This window comes from Petaurus breviceps, unplaced genomic scaffold (genome assembly GCF_028583685.1).
Source record: "Petaurus breviceps papuanus isolate PSGF00001 unplaced genomic scaffold, PetGlider_PUasm1.0 187, whole genome shotgun sequence".
Classification (NCBI taxonomy): domain Eukaryota; kingdom Metazoa; phylum Chordata; class Mammalia; order Diprotodontia; family Petauridae; genus Petaurus; species Petaurus breviceps.
The window spans coordinates 29,247,629-29,267,314 of NW_027185799.1; the positions used below are offsets into that span (position 1 = coordinate 29,247,629).

General features: G+C 41.4%; 1 protein-coding gene across 1 annotated transcript in view; it reads left to right on the forward strand.

Annotated features, from left to right (window-relative positions):
* LOC138163251 (phospholipid-transporting ATPase ABCA3-like) overlaps nt 1-19,686 on the forward strand; it is a 230,876-nt gene that overhangs the window by 170,224 nt on the left and 40,966 nt on the right. The window contains exons 21-25 of the mRNA XM_069090799.1: nt 13,524-13,794; nt 13,981-14,185; nt 14,526-14,745; nt 15,640-15,798; nt 16,874-17,046. Coding sequence (XP_068946900.1) covers nt 13,524-13,794; nt 13,981-14,185; nt 14,526-14,745; nt 15,640-15,798; nt 16,874-17,046 — 1,028 coding nt within the window. The remainder of the gene's footprint in view (nt 1-13,523; nt 13,795-13,980; nt 14,186-14,525; nt 14,746-15,639; nt 15,799-16,873; nt 17,047-19,686) is intronic.

Sequence of the window (19,686 nt, forward strand, 5' to 3'; positions counted from 1 at the left end):
TCCTGAACTGGGAGGAGCTGGTGAGGTAGATTTGGAGAGACACTAGAGAGAGGCGGAAGATCTTTTTGGAAGCAGCACCTCGTGGAGAGAGAGACTAAGAGAATTGCTGGTGGCCGCTTTGAATTGCCCTGGACTTTTGAGACCTGCCCCCTGAGCTGCCAAGGACTGAGGAGACATGGCTGTTTTGCTGGTACTTTGTCTGTCTGTTTTGATGTTGTTTTGCCAGATTTGTCCACTGGTGAAAGACAGTCCTTTTGTTCGCTAAGAAACCCTGAGACTGTCCTGCAGACAGAAAGTGAATACTGTCCACTGGTGAGGGGCAGTGCTGTTGTTGCAGGGGTCTGGAGACTGTCCTGCAGACAGAATGAATACTGTCCACTGGTGAAGGACAGTGCTGTTGTTGCAGGGGTCTGGGAACCTTTCTGTTGGTTCAGAAGCCCTGAAGAAGGATTTTCTTGTTGTATGTTTACAGAAATCCTGGGAGAGGGCTTTGCTAATGTTTTCAGGGGTTCTAGGACTGTTCTACAGACAGAGGATGAATTCATGAAGGGACTGGCAGTGTATCTTATGGCCTTGCTAAGCCTTGTCTCCCCAGGAACTAAGATTGCTGAGAACTTGCCTCCTGTCAAGATGAAGAAAAGACCTCCTTTTGGGTATTAAGTGCTGTGTTTAAACTTGATGTAACTCTGGGGTAGATTCAATTGTGATCCAGGGGTGGGGAACTTTTGACCTTATGTTTGGAAACTAATCTCCATTTGAGAAGAGGGGCTTTGTGGTGGACTTAATTAAGGTATAGCCTAGGGGTGGAGAAGTATTTAGAACAGAGACTTTGTAATTGATTGAATGATTGGAAGGTCCTGGGGTGGGGTAGTACTTGGAGATTATTTAATCATGCTTAGTAAATGCTGTATTTGGAATGATGTCATGTTTTGATCTTCTCTGTTCTTGGTTTGTCACTGAATAAAATGGAGAGCACCTATGCTGGTATTCTGAACCTTGGGAAGTTGCCTTTCCTTGGCATTACATTACACCTGTTTCCTCTCAGGTGTTAAGGATCGAGAGGTGGGGGTTAATTCATGACCCAGATATTTAACACTTTGGCAAGCTATTTGAGCCTTAGACAAAGAGACCCCGGTACCCTCGGGCCCCTAAGAAATTAAGAGTCTTTGTGGTGGCCCTGAGGGATTCCTCCCTGGTAGGGCTACAAATAAGAATATCATCCACATATTGTATCAGGCTACTATTAGGCAAGTCCAGGTCTCGAAGATCCTTCCCCAAGGCTTGACCAAATAAATGGAGACTATCCCGGAACCCTTGTGGCAACACAGTCCAAGTTAACTGGCACGAAATTGATTTCCCAGGGGGAGTCCACTCAAATGCAAAAATAAATTGAGAGTCCTCATGGAGTGGTATACAAAAGAAGGCATCTTTAAGATCTAGAGTAGAGAACCATTGGGTACCCCCTGGGATTTGGGCCAGAATTGTATATGGATTAGGCACTATGGGATGAATGGGAATCACAGCCTCATTAACTGCCCTGAGATCTTGAACCATGCGGTACTCCCCATTTGGCTTTCTCACTGCAAGATTTGGGGAGTTACATGGGGACTGGCAGTAAACAAGAATCCCATACTTTATAAATTTGTCAATCAGTGGTAGCAGTCCCTCTCGGGCCTCAGGTTTAATTGGGTATTGGCGCCAGTGGGGGTACACCTTAGGGTCCCGAAGCCTGACAACAGCCAGGGTGGCATGAGTAGCATGCCCAGGAATTCCCTGGTCCCAGACATCAGACTCAACCCCCTCCCATACTTCAGGGGGAACGTGGCAGGGTTGAGTAAGCACAGCCACGAGGGATGGAACAGGCTTGATTAGGGAGAACTGGCTACCCAATTTCACCATCAGATCTCTCCCCAATAAAGGGGCTGGACAGGAGGGAAGAATAAGAAAGGAGTGTTCAAATAACAAATCCCCATACTGGCAGGGCAGAGGATATGTCTCTCGACAAGTCCTCACTTTTCCTTCAATGCCTATCACCCGATGGCTAGAGATACAGGTAGGACCAGAATATTGTAACGAGAGAGAAAGCAGCGCCAGTGTCCACCAGCAGGTTAATATGCTCACCGGAGACGTCGATTTCAGCCCAGAGCTCGGCCAATGAGATGGAGAAGGTGGGAGCTAAGCCGAGCTCTGGGCCCCATCAATCCAGGCCTGGAGAGGACTGAATGACTGGGCACTGGGGAGAGGCTGCTCGACCACGGGACTCACCGGCTGGGCCTTTCCTCGGGCAATTCCTTCTCCAGTGGTCCTCACTCCTGCAGTTTGGGCACGGTCCTGGAGGTCTCCCCCTGGAAGCAGCTCTAGTAGGGCAGTTACGTGCCCAATGACCCTTCCTGTTGCATCGGAGACAGGCCATCTCACTGCTCCCAGTATTAGGGGTGCTGCTAAGGTTTACTGGTCAGGACCGCAGCTAGAAGCTGAGCCTGCTCTTTGTTTCTGGCCTTTGCCCTACAGTCTTTTTCCTCTGCCAGTGCTAGGTCTCTGTTATTAAAGACTCCAAAAGCTGCCTCTAACAATTCGTTCTGAGGTGTTTGGGGTCCCATAGCCAATTTCCCAAATTTCCGCCTGATATCTGGGGCAGACTGATTAATAAAATACATGGCAAGGATGGTTATCCCCTCAGGAGAGTTGGGATCCAGGTTAGTAAAGAATTTTAAGGCTTCTACCAACCAGCCCAGGAAAAGGGCTGGGTTCTCATCAGCACCTTGGGTAATTTCCCTGAGGCGGTCATAGTTCACAGCTTTTTAAAATCCTACTTTCATCCCTTCTACCAGACAGAGTATCAGATGGTCTCTTTTCTCTCTGTCTGCAGTTACTTGATAATTCCACCCAGGATCTGCCACTGGGACAGCTGTGGCTCCCAGAGGATACCTGCTGGGTGAGGAGATGGCCATATCATCTCCAAACTTCTGGGCTAGTTCCCAGATTCTCTTTTTCTCCTCTATAGTACAGCAAGTGGAGAGAATGATGTTAATATCTCCCCACGACAAATCAAATTGGAGAGAAATGTCTCTGAACCCTTCCATAAACTTAGTGGGGTTCTCAGAGTACCGGCCTAGCTTCTCCTTGATCTGGGAGAGGTCAGAGATCGAGAAGGGGGCATGGACCCTAATCGTTCCTCCAGTTGAATCAGCGACCTCTCTCAAGGGGGCTATGGTCGCTGGAAGTAGGGGGTCCGGTAGCGTCCCTCCAGTGGAATTTGCTGCTTCCTTTAGAGGATCCAGCATGGAGGGCATGGAGGAATCAGGGGCTGTAGGTGGAGAAGGGAGATAGGAAGTTCCACCCCTAGTAAGGGAAGGGCTGGGAGGAAAGGGATTCCCTGGAACCAACTTCGCTTGCATAGGTCTAAGAGACCAATGTGCAGGTGGATCTGGCAGGTATGGGGGAGGAATATCCTTTAGAGGTCTGCTAGCTTCCCGGCATGGGGAAGGAGCAGATGGACCCGATGGAGAGGGACCTGGAGGGGGGGGACCCGCTCTCGGGGCTGCTATTGGGGGTCCAGAAAGAAAGGGATCGTCCAGGAGGTCGATCTAATTCCCTTTTGCTGGGGTGAACTTAACTAGAAGAACTCTACACTGTTTTCTTAATTCAGTGTTCTGAGAGAGGGACATAAAAGCCTGGACGTAGGGAACTTCAGTGAACTTCCCTTGTTGGCGGCATAGCAGATCAAGCTGCTGTATGGTGTTATAGCTTAAAGTTCCGCCAACAGGCCACTTTTCCTGATCCTCCAAAGTGTATTGGGGCCAGGCAGTGTTACAGAAAAATATGAGACGTATTTTTCTTGAGGTCTTGAAGACCGAGTTTGTTCCAATTGTTCAAAAGACATCCTAGAGGTGAGTCTCGGGATATGGAGGGAGACTGACCCATCCTTTCCCGACTCCCAAGTCAGAATCACTTGTAGTCGTCTGCTTTTCTGTGACGTCTCACGTGAAAAGCCTTGCCTAAAAAAATATGTGTATATTTTTTTTAGACGCGGAGACACTTGTCCTTAGACAGGGTGTCCCCCATCCATGCGGGATGTGTCCCGGGTCTATTACAAATAGCCCGGATCTCCCGGGTCTATTAAAAATAGACTGGATTCCGGTCCCAGACCGGAATCGTCCAATCAAGCCTTCCTAGGTGCTTGAAGGACCCGACGTACAGGACAAGAGGGAGGAGGTAAAGGAGCTTACCAGAACTCCAAGAAAGCTTGAGACCACAGACTCTCCTACCTGGCTCGCCAAAATGTTGGGGGGGAAAAACGGGATCCCAATAGGTTCAACAGGGCGTCTGGAAAGAATTCAGCTCAGCCTTTCTTGGAGTTAGAGCTGAGAAAGTTTATTAATACGCCATTACAGCGGGCAAGAGTCCTTTAGGGGACCTGCGAGGGAGAGGGGTACATGCTTTTACTTTTAAAGGGTAAGGCTGCCATTGTCTGGGCTGACCGGAGGGAAGGGACCTCAATGCATAGATAGTTTAGATAAGATTTGGGCCAAGCCAGAGGAGACATGAGGATTTGGGCCAGACCAGAGGAGACATGAGCGATTAAGTAAGAACAAAGGATTCCCAAGATGTTGCCTAGGCCTAGTGCGGATAGGGGGACAGGGCAGAGTCGGAGGTTGGGAAAGGAATTTTATAGATAACAATTTTACAATACAAATTGCAGTTACAATTTCACAGACTGGTTTCACAAGTTGGTTTCACAAATTGACCTAGACCCCAGGTACCCCATCATTCCCTCCTTAAACAGATGACACCCAAATTCATTTGGGGGTACAGGACGATGATCTCAGCTTCCCGAGCTACTTTCTGCTGGGGAGGGGCGAAGAGCTATCCCTGCCTCTCAGGGTATCATCATTCAAGGGGTGGGGTCCATGGCCAAGGTCCGGAATTTGGCCGATGCCAGGTCCAAGGGGTGATGGGTAACGACTTCGGGCAACGGTTGGTACTCAGCCTGTGCAATCATCTGCAAGTGGAATGCACTGGGCCTAGAAGAGACAAGCTTAGCAAGAAGGTTAAGCAGACAAGGACCAAAAAGAAGTATAAAGACTAAAATTAGGAATGGGACCAAGAAAGGAGCCAGTATAGGGAAAATCCAGGACCACCAGGAGTTAGAGGAGGAACCTGGTGCATTAAGGGTTTCATGAATTTCTTCCATCCAGTTAGCCTTTTCCAGCATATTTTTGGTGCGGAGTTCTACCTGTTGGGGAATTATTGATATACATGCAGCAGGATGTGTTAGCTAGGGCACAAACACCTCCACTAGAGGCCAGCAGATAATCTAAGGCTATTCTACTGTCCAGGACCACATTGGCCAGGGAATCCAGAGACTGCTGGATTTCCCGAAGGCTAAATGCAGTCTCTGTTGCCAAATGATGCAAAGCTACTGTCAGGTTTGAGAGAATGCGTTCATGTTGTAAATGTCCATACCAAGGCATGAGATATTCTGATCCCTTTTTAAGATACCAAAGAACACTATCCAAAAAGCCTCGTTTAACTCGTTTCAAAGGAGAAGTGCCTTGCTTAGTGACGTTATAAATAGTTAGAGGGGATGTGAGAAATCCCAGAGTGCACATCCCATAGCTCTTGTAAGGGGTCAGACACCTAGTAGCCAAGACAGCAGGTCTTGGGTCCTGCCAGGTGGTGGCATTGCGCTGTACCTCGTCCCCAGAATTCATAACCTCTGACCCACCCATCCCACAAAGAAAGGAATATCCTTGGGGAGCACAAATGGGGCCCGTTTGTAGTAGGCCTTGAACATGGAGGCTCCATGGGTCAGTTAGATTGCATGACAAGGTTCCCGGCAGAAGAGTCACCTGTAAAATGTCAACAAGGGTTTTAAAGCTGGGGGAAGCAGTATCATTATGGTTCAAATGAGAAGGGAAAGCCTGGTAAGGAGGGCCCACCAAGAGGGTGGTAGGTGGGAACCGATCATAGGTACAGGTAGGGAATGTCCCTTCCTCACAGGAGGTGCAGCTGGCAGTGGTGAAGTTTCAAGGGCACTTATTACTATAAATGTCCTCACAGACAAGAGGCCAGCAGAGACTTTCACAAACCCTCCCCTGACAGGAGTCTTCACCTGTGTGGTGACTGTAGAGCTAAATTCCCAGAGATGAGTGTAGTTGCCTGCTGGAAAGCATGGAGTAGAGACAGATAAGTTGGCCCATGCAGGGGTAGCCACTATCAGAGGGGAGGCAAAGACCTCCGAAGTGGTTACCTCCAGCAGAGGGGCCCTTGCAAAGACTGCCTCCGGGCGAAGGTGAGGATTGCCCTGTGGGTGGGGTGACATACCCAACAGTCCTGGGCTCCTCCCTTACCCACAGAGTTCCCCAGTTTGATTAGGTAGTTGTCTTCCCACTTCCTAAAGGTAAAGGCGCACAAGATATCAGGGAGAAGAAAGAGAAGAGTTAAAAGTAACATTGCTAGGGCAAATGGCAATTACAAAGAGGCTAATACATAAAAGGAATAGGTCGAATATGATTTCACTTCCTTCTATCCACCTTCTCGTTAACGGTTTCTCCGGAACAGCAGTTTAAGATCGTCTATAGGGTCAAAGGAGTACTCTGGAGGCCCTGTGGGGGAGGCAAGAGGTGACAGTGGTTTAATTCTAGAATTATGGGTCCAGCTAGGGAGGCCTTCGAGCTTCACTGCAGTGGGAGTGGTAAGAATAACTCGGTAGGGTCCCTTCCAAGTGGCCTCTAACTGTTCTCCCTTTTGATTTTTCCAGGACTTTAAGTAAACCCAATTCCCAGGTTGCACGGAGGTAGGGCAATCCACTTTGTCGCTGGAAGGTTGGGGGAGATACTTGTTAGCATATTCTGATAAAGCTTTCCTAACGGCACCTAGTTGGGAGGCAAATTGAGTGACCAAATGTTGTTCTGGGTCTACCAAGATATCTGATGTCAGGAAGGGCCTTCCGTACTGGAGTTCAAAGGGGCTTAGTTTAAGGTTTTCCGGGGTGTAATTCGAACCCTGAGTAGACCTATGGGGAGATTAGTCACCCAGTCACTTCAGAGTCTCAATGCACAATTTGGTTAAGACATGCTTGAGGGTGTGATTCATTTTCTCCACTTTCCCTGAGGATTGTGGATGCCAGGCAGAGTGAAGGCGATAAGTGATTTGCAGTGTGTCTGCCACAGCCTGAGTTATTTGGGAAACAAAGGCAGGACCATTATCACTTTGTAGGGAGCTGGGAAGGCCAAACCGAGGTATAATTTCTTTTAGTAGGACCTTGGATACTTCTTGAGCCCTTTCCGTTCTACAAGGGAAAGCTTCAACCCAGTTTGTAAAAGTGTCAACAAAGACCAAGAGTAATTTAAATCCCCTGCACAGGGGCATGTGGGTGAAGTCTATTTGCCAGTCTTCCCCTGGATAGGTACCCCTCCTCTGAACAGGTTTTAACAGGGGAGGTGGCTTAATTGCTCCCTCAGGATTCACTTGGGCACAAGTAGGACAAGCCCGGCAAACTTGCCGGATCGTCTCATCTAGCTTGCGTCCTGTAAAAAGGGGCTTTATTAGGGACTGAAGGGCATTTTCCCCCAGATGTGTGGCCTGATGTAAACCCGACAGCAACTTCCACTGGCTTCCCTCTGGGATAAGAAGTTGGCCTGAGGGGGTCTGAAACCACCCAGAGGCGGAGAGAGTATATCCCCCTCTCCTTAGCGAGGGTCTGTTCCTGGGGGCTGTAAGAGGGCTTAAAGGAGTCAGAGATCTGCGGCACTAATGGGGCTATCAGAGTCAGCTGGCGGGCTGCTTCCTTAGCTGCAGCGTCTGCCAGGTGATTCCCCACAGCCTGATCTGATTCTCCCTTTTGGTGGCCCTTGCAGAAAATAACAGCCACCTCACTGGGTTTATGTACAGCCTGGAGAAGTGTTAAAATCTCCTGGGCATGTTTAATAGGAGAATTCTTTGCTGTCAGATATCCCCTTTCCCTCCAAATTGCCCCATGAGCATGCAACACATGAAAAGCATATTTAGAATGGGTCTAGGTCAATTTGTGAAACCAACTTGTGAAACCAGTCTGTGAAATTGTAACTGCAATTTGTATTGTAAAATTGTTATCTGTAAAATTCCTTTCCCAACCTCCGACTCTGCCCCTTCCTCCTATCCGCACTAGGCCTAGGCAACACCTTGGGAATCCTTTGTTCTTACTTAATCCCTCATGTCTCCTCTGGTCTGGCCCAAATCCTCATGTCTCCTCTGGCTTGGCCCAAATCTTATCTAAACTATCTATGCATTGAGGTCCCTTCCCTCGGTCAGCCCAGACAATGGCAGCCTTACCCTTTAAAAGTAAAAGCATGTACCCCTCTCCCTCGCAGGTCCCCTAAAGGACTCTTGCCCGCTGTAATGGCGTATTAATAAACTTTCTCAGCTCTAACTCCAAGAAAGGCTGAGCTGAATTCTTTCCAGACGCCCTGTTGAACCTATCGGGATCCCGTTCCCCCCCCCCCCAAACAGTTACTGCTTCTGTTCCACCATCAACTTGAACTTCTTAATTGAATCAATCAGAGATATTAAGTAGGCATGAAAGAGATCTAAATACCTCTATTAATTCAGTAAAGGTTTTATAATAGATATCAAAAGTCCTTGCTTAATTTAGAAGTCCTTATAAGCCATTGTATAACATAGAATAATACCATACAGAAATATGTCAGTATTGGCTGAAGATATTCACTGGTTCTCTATGGATTTTGCGTAAAATAGACCAGTATAGAACTCGGGGATTTGAGTATCTGGCAACTTAGGGTAGAAAACTTCCAACCAAATATTTAAGAAAAAATTGCTTTGGGAGGAAAAGGAAGAGCCACTGGTTTAGCCTCACTTTCAGCCTTATTTTCCTCTCTGCTCTCCAACCCTAGCCAAAGGGAGATCCTTTTGATTTTTTTTAATGTCCAAAGGATTTTGAGCTTTCCATTGGCATCCTAGCTGTGTCACCCAAAAATATGATGGTAGTATCTGTATCAAGAGCTGAGGACAGACTGAATGAAATGAAAAAAAGTAAATTCAATTTTCTATAAGGAACCCCTCAGAAAAGTTCTGTCCCACTGAAGGGGAACTTTATAAGTATGCCACAAAAGGGGAAAAGGGATTTCCAGGAGGTATAAGTTACACTTTTGTCACATATTCTCTTAGCTTGAGTCTTCTTTGCCCTAAACTTTTGTGTGTTCTAATGGGTGAATGTCACAGATTTTGTGGGAGATATTTTGTGCCAATTTTTCTTACTATAGTATTCAAAAGTTAGTAAATACCCCTTTCTAAGAGCTAATTAAGTCTAGGTAGTAATCATTGAGGGAAGCATATCTATAGGACCTTGTAAAATATAGCATTAGAAAACCAAGTCTATCCCTAGAATTCTGAGAAAGCAAGTAATTGCCCTATAGGGACTTGACTTACTAATGCAAATGGATGTTGGGAGAGTAGTGCCAGAGTATGTGCTATACAAAAAACATTTGAAACATGAAGATTCACAGATATATAATGAAGCTTCCCTTCATTTTAGAGTAGAATTTAATGTTCTCTAGGGAAACTCTCTGCATAGAAATAGTAAAAATAAGCATAGGTAAAAGAGATCAACAAAAAAAATCACATTATGCTTAAAGACACCACAGACAACTAAGTATTCAATATTTAATATATGTGCATTGAATGGTTTAATTTCTGAGTAATTAAAGGAAAATAATCAAATTATAAAATAGATAGCAAGATTATTTTGGTTGAGGATTTCCAGTGTACTCCTTTTATTTATTTATTTATTTTTATTTCTTTTTATTTCTTTTTTTTTTGCCTTTGGAGGGCAATTGGGGTTATGTAACTTGCCCAAGGTTACACGGCTAGTTTTTTGTGTATGGGTGTTAAGTGTCTGAGGCCGGAACCGAACTCATGTCCTTCTGACTCCAGGGCCGGCACTTTACTCATTGCGCCACCTAGCCACCCCCAGTGTACTTCTTTTAGACCTTGATAAGTTTTACAAAAAGATAAGCAAAATAAAAATGAAACACCTAAGTAGAATTTTAGACAAGTTAGATATTCTTGATCTCTGAAAATTACTGAATGGGAATAAAAGAAACATACATAAAACTCAGATGTCTATGATACCTTTACAAGAAATGACCATGTGCTCATCATAAAAACCTCAAACAGCTTCATAGAAGCATAAATACTAAATACCCTCTTTATTTAGCATAATGAAATAAACACCAAAATAAAGGGTCATATAAAAATCATTCAAACTTAAGTCTGTACTAAATAATTTAATTAAAAAAATTAATGATCAAAGAACAAATAATCTTCACAACAAACTACCCACACTTGGACCATCTTTCCCCAACTAGAATATGGTACTCTGCCCCAGGGCTCATGCACATCTCCCACCTTTTTATCTTTCTAAAAATAATAGATAATTTCATCAAAGAGAAAATCAACAGTGAGACAAAATACCAAAACTTTAGGGATTCTTCCAAAGTAGTCCTTAGGAAGAAATTTATACCTATAAACACTTCTATGCACAAAAGAGAAAGAATGGATCCGTGCACCTAAAAAACTAGAAAAGAAATAAATTAAAAAACCTCAACTAAAGACAAAAATTGGGACTCTGAAAATCAAATGAGAGATTAATAAAATTTTGAATGATAAAAAAGAATTAATAAATCAGTATTTAAAAAAACTAAGGGGGATGGCTAAGTGGCACAGTGAATAGAGCACCAGTCCTGGAGTCAGGAGGACCTGAGTTCAAATTTGGCCTCAGACACTTAACACTTATTAGCCGTGTGACCTTGGGCAAGTCACTTAACCCCAATTGCCCTGCCTTCTCCCCTCCAAAAAAAGCATAAAAAAACTGATTAAATGAAATGTGTGCTAATCTGAATTTTAAAAAGGAAAAACAAATTGCCAGTATTAATATTGAAAAAAGAAATTATTAGAAATATTTTCTCAATTATATGCCAACAAAATTGACAACTGACAATTAAACTGAATGAATAATTACAAAAATAATAAGAATATAAAGATTGAGAAAAAGAGTACATAAATAATCAAATTTAAAAAAAAAAGAAGAAATTTGGCAAGCCATAAATAGGATTCCAAAGCAAAAAAGAAAAGAGGAAAAAAGCACCAGATTAATTTAGACCTGAATTCTATCAAGCATTCAAAAGACAATAAATTCTAATATTACATAAACTGTTAGGAAAACCAGGCTCCTATCCATTTTCTTCAATGATGCAGAAAAGGTCTTGATAACAAAACCAAGGTAAAGGAAGTAAAGAGAGGAAAAAAGCTAAACCTATATTTCTATTGGAGAATTTTACAGAAATTTTGGATAAAATATTAAGAAAGAAAATACAGTAACATTTTAAAGATTATACACTTTGATCATGTTGAATTTCTATAAAAAATATAGGGTTGGTTTGAAAATAAGAAAAGTATAGACCATTGACTATATTAACTTTAAAAATGAATAGAAATCACATTGATTTTATCAATAGATACAAAAAAAGCTTTTGACATCATCCAACATCACTTTATGTATTATATATAATATTACATATATTATCTATTTTATATTTATTTTAATATAGCAAATGGCATCTATTTAAAACCAAGAGCTAGCTTTATTTGTAAAGGAGAAATAGTAGAGGCATTTCCATTAATATCGGGGTGAAGGTCCAGGCTCAGACACTCAGCACCACACCCAGAAATAACTAGGCCGTGTAACCTTGAGCAAGTTACTTAACCCCAATTGCTTAAAAAAAAAATATCGGAGTGAAGGAAGGAGGTTCATTATTACCATTATTTGACACAGTTCTACAAATGCCCACTATTGCAATAAAAGAAAAAGAAATTAAGGGAATAAAGATAGGAAAATAAGATGCAAAATTTTTGTTATTTGTAGATGATATGCAGTTCTAGAAAACCTGAGAGATGAATGAAATTAATTTAAATAATAAATTCAGCAAAGTAGCAGGTTGCAAAATACCCAACATACATCATTGGCTTTTCTATATATCACCAACAAAACCCAACAAAGAAGAGTTGGAAAGAGAAAATTCCATTCAAAGCAACTACAGAATGTATAAAATATTCAGGAATAAGGGCTTAAAGACACACACAAAATTATATGAATACTGCTGCCAAATACCTTAATATTTGGAGAAGTATGAATTGCTTATGGTTGAGCAGTACTATGTAATAAAAATGATAATGTTCAGTGCCATACCAGTTAAACTACCAAATTAGTATTTTATGTACTAGAACATATAATAACATTTAATTTGGAGAAATAAAGGATCAAGTGTCTTCAGAAAAATAATTCCCTCCCCCCCCCCAAAAAAAGAAGTAGGGAGGTAGGGCCATGCCATTCCCAAATCTCAAACTATTTTATAAAGAAATAATCATCAGGGGCTGCCAGGTGGCTCAGTGATCAAATCCAGGCTCTGATACTTAGCACCACACCCAGGAATAACTGGCCATGTAACCTTGAGCAAGTTACTTAACCCCGATTGCTTAAAAAAAAAAAAAAGAATCATCAAAGCTATTTGGTACTGTTTAGGAAATAGAAAAATTGACCTGTGTAATAGATTAAGTACACAAGTTAGTGAAGCAAATGAACACAATAACAGAATATTTGATAAAAACCAAAGACCCCAGTTCTTAGGGTAACTCACTAGTTGACAAAAATTACTTGAAAAAATGGAAAGCAGTCTTGCAGAAATTAGGTTTAGACAATCTTGAACTACATATTACATTAAGCTCTGAATACATACATGACTTTCTATAAAATATCACAACATAAACAAATTAAGGGTTTAGAGAAGGCTTTTGAATTGATATATAGGAAAAGAGTTTTTGACCAAGCATAGAATTGAGGGAATTGCAGAAGAAAAAGAAAACAGACAGTTTTTATTACGCAAAAAAGCAAAAAGCTTTTGCACAAACAAAATACAGTTATAATTTAAAAGAAAAACTGAGGAAAAAATCTTGGAAGCAAAAAGCAATATAAATAGGCAGTTCTCAAAAAAAGAAAAGCAAATTGTGAACAAACATGAGAAAAAATGCTCCAAATCACTGAAAATAAGAAAAATGTAAATTAAAACAACTCTCAGGTTCCACTTCACACCCACCAACTCTTTCAGTGTCTTAGGAAGTAGTTGATCTGGACCAGATGATTTTAAGGAATGGCTAATTGCTCTTATTGTCCCCTTACTCATCTTGGGTATAAACTCTATATTGACCATTTTTCCCCCTTTCTACCTCAAGAACAATTTTTCTTGACAGACAAGACAAAATGAAAATGAAGCAGTTCTCCCAGGTGAGACCTGTGCTTAACATTGTAACATGTCAAAGGTCATGAGAAGCCAGTGTTAGAGGGTCATCTTACCAACAGTCTCCAATATAATGTTTTACTATTGCTCAGTTGATGGATTCCTTTGTTTCCAATACCAGTCAGGTAAATGTGTATTGTCTAAATGAATGATTTTGCTTTCTTTTCCTAGAAAACATGGAAGATCAGCTGCTTTCAGTTGCAAGCAAAAGGGAGGGCTTTGATGAGCACTGCCTTGTAGCTATTTCCTTCAAACAACATGGAAATCATACATTAATCACCACTTTCTTCAACAATCAGGCATACCATACACCTGTCACAGCAGTGACAATGTTAGACAATATTCTATTCAAGTCACTTTCTGGCCCACAAGCTTCCATTACTATCTCCAATCATCCTCAGCCTCGAAGTGCCAGCCAAGCTGCAGAGGAGCAGTACTTTTGGTATGCGTAGCTTCCCTTTTCCTGGGGTTGAGTTTTTCAAACCTCAGTACTTTACCATATACAGCTATTTTTAAAAATTCTGTTTACATGTTATGTTCTGGAACACAGCTATTAATAAGAAATTCTTTTTTCCCCCTACTAATCAAGGATATGGTGTCTTTTCTCTATCTATCCTCTCTCTTGCAGGGGCCATAAGGGATTTGACATTGCTATCAACATGTTGTATGGTATGGGCTCATTAGCCAGTACATTTTCTATCATGGCAGTTAGTGAAAGAGTCATAAAGGCAAAGCACATCCAGTTTATCAGTGGAGTCTATGTCATTCATTTCTGGCTGTCTTCTCTGTTATGGGATCTCATTGTCTTCTTCATTCCCTGTTTTCTGCTGCTGGTGAGTAGTATATAGTGATGGGCTGGTTTCTTCTGCATATCACAAGTTTTACCTTTGGTCAATAATATCTAGAACCTGATTCAGCAGTCTCAGTTTCTGAGGCTAATGAATGCAGTTTAGGTTTTCTTTTTTTTTTGCCTTTCCTCAGTAATAGGAAGTTCACTTCTTGGAGTTCACAGAAATGGAAGTGGTCTTATCTAGAATTAGATCCCCATATATATATTTTTCCCCTTGCTACCCCAAGCTTTAGGGAATTGAGCTCTCATTTTCTAATCTGGGTTAATTTCTTTTTTTCTTTGATTACCTCTTCTTCTCTAAAAACTGTGTCTCTGTGCTCCAGGGGGTGTTCAAAGTCTTTGATGTAAAAGCTTTCACTGAGGACAGCCACCCTGCTGATGCATTGCTGATATTAATGTTTTACGGCTGGTCCATCATTCCACTCATGTACCTAATGAGCTTCCTCTTCAAGGCAGGTTCCACTGCCTTCATAAGACTCATCATGTTCAACTTTTTCTCAGGCATTATCACCTTAATCATCCTCTACGTCACAAGCTTCAAGGGTGAGGGCATCAGCATTTACTTCCTCCCTACAAATACATACTGAAGCCTTTCTCAGGGATAATAATGAGCAAGTAAATAATAATCAGCTCAGTAAGGGAACATCACTGAACAAAACAAGTCCTTAATATCAAATAAAGTCTATGCTTCACAAAAGTTAGACCATTGAACTAAACCAAAGCTGCTAATAAATGCAGGTTATTGTGATATATGCCGCAGCTCCTTCATACTGAAATCACATTCCCCAGGCACATCACCTATAGAAAACATTTTGAGGTCAAAATGTTTTGAAGATTGTGTTGGCAATTCTCCCTTAGAATTTTATTATGCAGATGTGATGAGGAAACTCTCAGAAAAACTAGGAGTATACCTAATATAGTGCAAGGGCTGAAAATAATTCCTGGTTTTAAGGCCAAGATTAGAGAGAGCACTTAAATTTGAAGATTTGAGACCGAGAGGATAATGTTAACAGTGATAGACACAAGGAAGTCAGAAGGAAAAATAGGTTTTGAGGGAGAAATGATGATTTCATTTTTTTTTACATGTTGGATTTGATATGCCAGGAAGACATCAGAGAAGAGATATCCAACAGGTCTACTAGGGATTGAAACAGGTCAGGACTGGAGATACAAATTTTAAAGTCACCTTCATGGAGGTAGTGCTTGAAGCTATGAGAGTAAATAATATTTCAAAGTATAAAGAAGATGGCTTAGGTGATGAGAGGAGAAAGAGGAACCAGTGAAGTACTCCTTCACTGGTAGGGAGATGGGAGGAGATCCAGTTGAAGTCATGTCACAGTAGGAAAGGGTTACAAGAAGAAAGTAGTCAATAATCACAATTTACACAAAGAATCAAGGACTACAACATGATTTAATCGATACTATTTTCCTTCATAGCATTAAAATTGAAAGAAATCTCTAAATTTCTGGATAAATTATTCCTCGTGCTACCTAACCACAGCCTAGGAATGTGCCTCAGTAGTTTCTACAACAACTTTGAGAGCAGGAAATACTGTACCTCCTCTGCTACTGCAACCCTTCATTGTAAAATGGCAAGTGAGTACCCACCCAGCCCACCCAGCCCCATTCTGAGCCAATGGAAGTAACCCCTTCTTTTCACTGCTTATTTAGGAAAAGAGTTTGAAGGTACAGGTAGAGTCATCAAGGACTACTGTCAGTTTAGAAGTAACTTTTACAATGGGGGAAAATTTTGTGAAGCACATTGGACCCTATGAGAAGACACAAGGTAAATTCATAGTGGTCATAGTGGTCAAAGGCTCATGGAGCAACTTAATTCAACATTTATTAAACAGCTTTGCACAAGGCAATGTGCCCTCCTGGATATTGAGAAAAAAGTTTTCTAAAAAATCAAAGCATATTAACCCTTTCAGGACAAGACTATGTATTTTAGAACAATGATAAATTTGCCAGTGTGCTCGCTGTCCAAAAGACTTAACGGGAAACAAGCAGATACCGTGTCTTTTTCTCTTAACATCCTGCAAACTAGGCAGAAGGGAAAATAGTAAGAATGTTAATGGATTTTTGATGTAGAAGCTGCCTAAGGGTAGTAGTTGGTTATTACAAGTTGCCACATCTGCATTCCCACTCATAAAAACTCTAATAGTCCTAGAGATCCTGCTTTATTTATTTATACTATTATGGTGGTAGCTTGGAAATATTGTTAATAATGGTACTGTTAAGCTCTAATATTAACCTTGGGAAGTCTTCAGTTCATATTTTTTGCTTTAGAATACCATGAAAGAGTAGAATGCAAAGAACCTTGCTATGAAGAAGACTCATATTGCAATGATGGAAGAGATGAAGGAAGTTTGGGTGTTCTTTCCTGTCAGAAACCTAATATTGACTTTGTCGTACATAGTCTAAACATTCACCTCTTCCATGGACTTACCCCAGCATCACTGTATTGAATGTTCCATACAGATCAGGGAGAATGAGAATGGCATAGAGGTGAATTGATGTTGTTGCAGTGAATGACTTATCTTGCTTTCTCAAAGTTGTCTAAGTCCATATTTGGGAAATGACATGAGAATCTTTTTTAAGTACAGTAACTAAACATGGTGAAAGAACCTCAGGGTTTTAAAATGAATGTGATTCCTTTCAATATCCCCAGATATAAACTATGAAGATAATTTTTATGCATGGGAAACTCCAGGAATTGGAAGGTTTATGACCTCATTGATTGTCTCTGGCTTTTTTTTCCTCATCCTGCTTTTATTCATTGAGGCCAACATTCTCTGGAGACTGAAAATACTTGCAAGTCACCTCCTTGGGGCTCGGAATTGGGTGAGTAACTAAATATGAAATTTAGAGGTGAACTAATAGTTTCTTTCCCATTCGACTTTAGGCCAAATAAAGAAGCTACTTACACATTCTTCTTTTCCTTAAAGGGAAGAAACCCACTCTTGGCTCACTATATTGCATTTGGGAACCATTTGATTTAAACCCCTTTTGATAAATTAAACTGCAAAATTGTAAGAACATTAAAATGATGCTTAATCATAGACACAATCTCTAATTTCATTTTCTATCCTCATATGTTTCTATGACTATCCTTTAGAAGCCAAGTTATATCAGTCAGTCAGTCAAAAATTATATATGGTGTTTTTTCTGTGCCAGGCACTGTGTGTTATAAGGTAAAAACATCCCTACCTTCAAGGAGCTCACACTCCATTATGGAGACAACTTGGGAATAGCTCACGCAGAATAGATGGAATCTCAGAGGTAGTGGGGGACTGGAAGAGGCCTCTTGTACAAGATGGAATTTGAGCTGAGTCTTGAAGGAAACCAGAAAAACTAAGAGGTAGAGATGAGGAAAGAAAGCATTCTAGGCGTGGGTAACAGCACCTCATCCCAAGGAAGGTAAGGGGGTCAAGGATATAGGTAGAAGGGTTGGTCTTGGCTCATCTGAGACAAAGTAAATGAGAAAATAGGGAAAATATCTCAGTGATGTGAGATGAGGAGGAGGGGAGAAAAAAAAGAGCTATCATAGAATAGCCTTAGGTTATATACAAGTTCCCCAGGAGAGAGGTATTCATAAGACATGTGTGGAACATAAAATCATGTCTTCCCCTCAGCTTACTATGTCATCAAAGTATATGTAATTCATAGAATCATGGACCATTAGAGCTGGGAACAGAGCTTAGAGAGATCAGCTAGTCCAGTCTCCCACTATATGTAGGAATTCCCTTATAACATACTTGACAAGGGGACAGCCTGAATATTTCCAATGATGTAAAATTCACTAACTCATAGAGCAATCCATTACATGTTTGGATACCTCCATTTGTTAGACTTTCCCCTCTTGTAATGAACAGATATTTGTCTGTCACTTCTCATTGGTCTAGTTCTGCCTGCAGAAGCTACAAAGTATAACTAATCCTATCACAATGCGTCATATAGATCAACCTTCTCTTAGCCTTTCAATGGTCTTCTTAAAATGTGACATCCGGAAATGAACACAATGCTCAAGATATGATATGACTAGGGCATAAAATAGGGGACTATGACCTCATTTGTTTTGAATTTTACACTTCTCTTAATACTATTTAATTCATATTAGCATTCTTAATTTCTTGATTCATGCTGACCTTACAGTCCACCAAGACTTCCTCATATTTTTCACAAAAACTGCTAACTATATGTACAAAAATACTGACATCATTTCTCTTTGTTAAAGAACTAGACACTAGGGGGATGCCCACTGCCCTTCTGTTAGGGAATGGCAAAAATAAATAATGGTATGTGAATATAATGAATTTTTTTATACCATAAGAAATAATAAGATGAATGGTTTTAGAGAAACCTGGCAATATCTGTATGATATAGGGTGGAAAGAGCAGAACTAGGAATACAATTTTTTTTTATTTTTTTTCCTCTCTCTTTTTTTTTATTTATTTAGTTTACATCATTCATTTCCACAGGATTTTGAGTTACAAATTTTCTCCCCATTTTCTCTACCCACCACTCCAAAATAGCGATCCTACTGAAAAGCCCCTCCCCCAATCTGTTCTCTCCCATATCTTCCCCCATTCCCCCTCTGATTTTTCAGTAGGGCACGGTGGATCTCTATGCCACAGTGTCTGCATATCTTATTTCCCAGTTACATGTAAAATAATATTAATGATACTGTATTATATAATATATATATTTAAACATTTGATTTTAAAACCTTGAATGCCAGATTCTTTCCCTTCCTCCCTTGTCACCCACGCTTACTGTGAATATAAGCAGTTCAATATAGGTTGTACATGTGTAGCTAAGAAAAACATTTCCATAGTGAATATATTGTGAAAGACTGAGTATATTTCCTTCCATCCTATCCCACCCCCCCACTTGTTCTGTTCTATACTTTGATACTATCCCTTTTCAAAAGTGGGTGCTTCCAACTTCCCTCCCCCCCCCAGTCTGCCCTCCTGTATCAGCAATGCCATATTCACAATGCCTATGGAAATTATAGATATGCTGATATAATTATCCATCACAAAATACATCATGCTTGCCATATGGGGGAATAAGCTAGAAAATTTATTAAGATACCAAAAGACTGAGTCCCAAAACCAGAAGGTGAAAGCCATCAGAGTAGTTATGAAATTGGCACAGGTAGATAAAGTAGAAAGCACCCACATTCTCAAGCCTTTAAAACAGAACAGGCTACCTCAGGCAATGGTCCTCCTCTCCCCACTCACAGCAACCACCCAGCGTCCCGGAAGCGCGCTCCCAGCAGCTCCGGCCCTTGGCAGTCCTTAGCAGAAATTCTGGCTGACTCAAAAAGGGCTTCACGCTGCCGCTGCCTCTGCTGCTGCTGTCGCCGCCACCGCTAGCCACCGCAGGAACTCCAGCTTGGCTTCCGCTTCCTCTTGCTCCGCCCCTTCCTGCTACATCAGCAAGTCCAATGGGGCATGGAAGATCTTTAAATCCCATAAC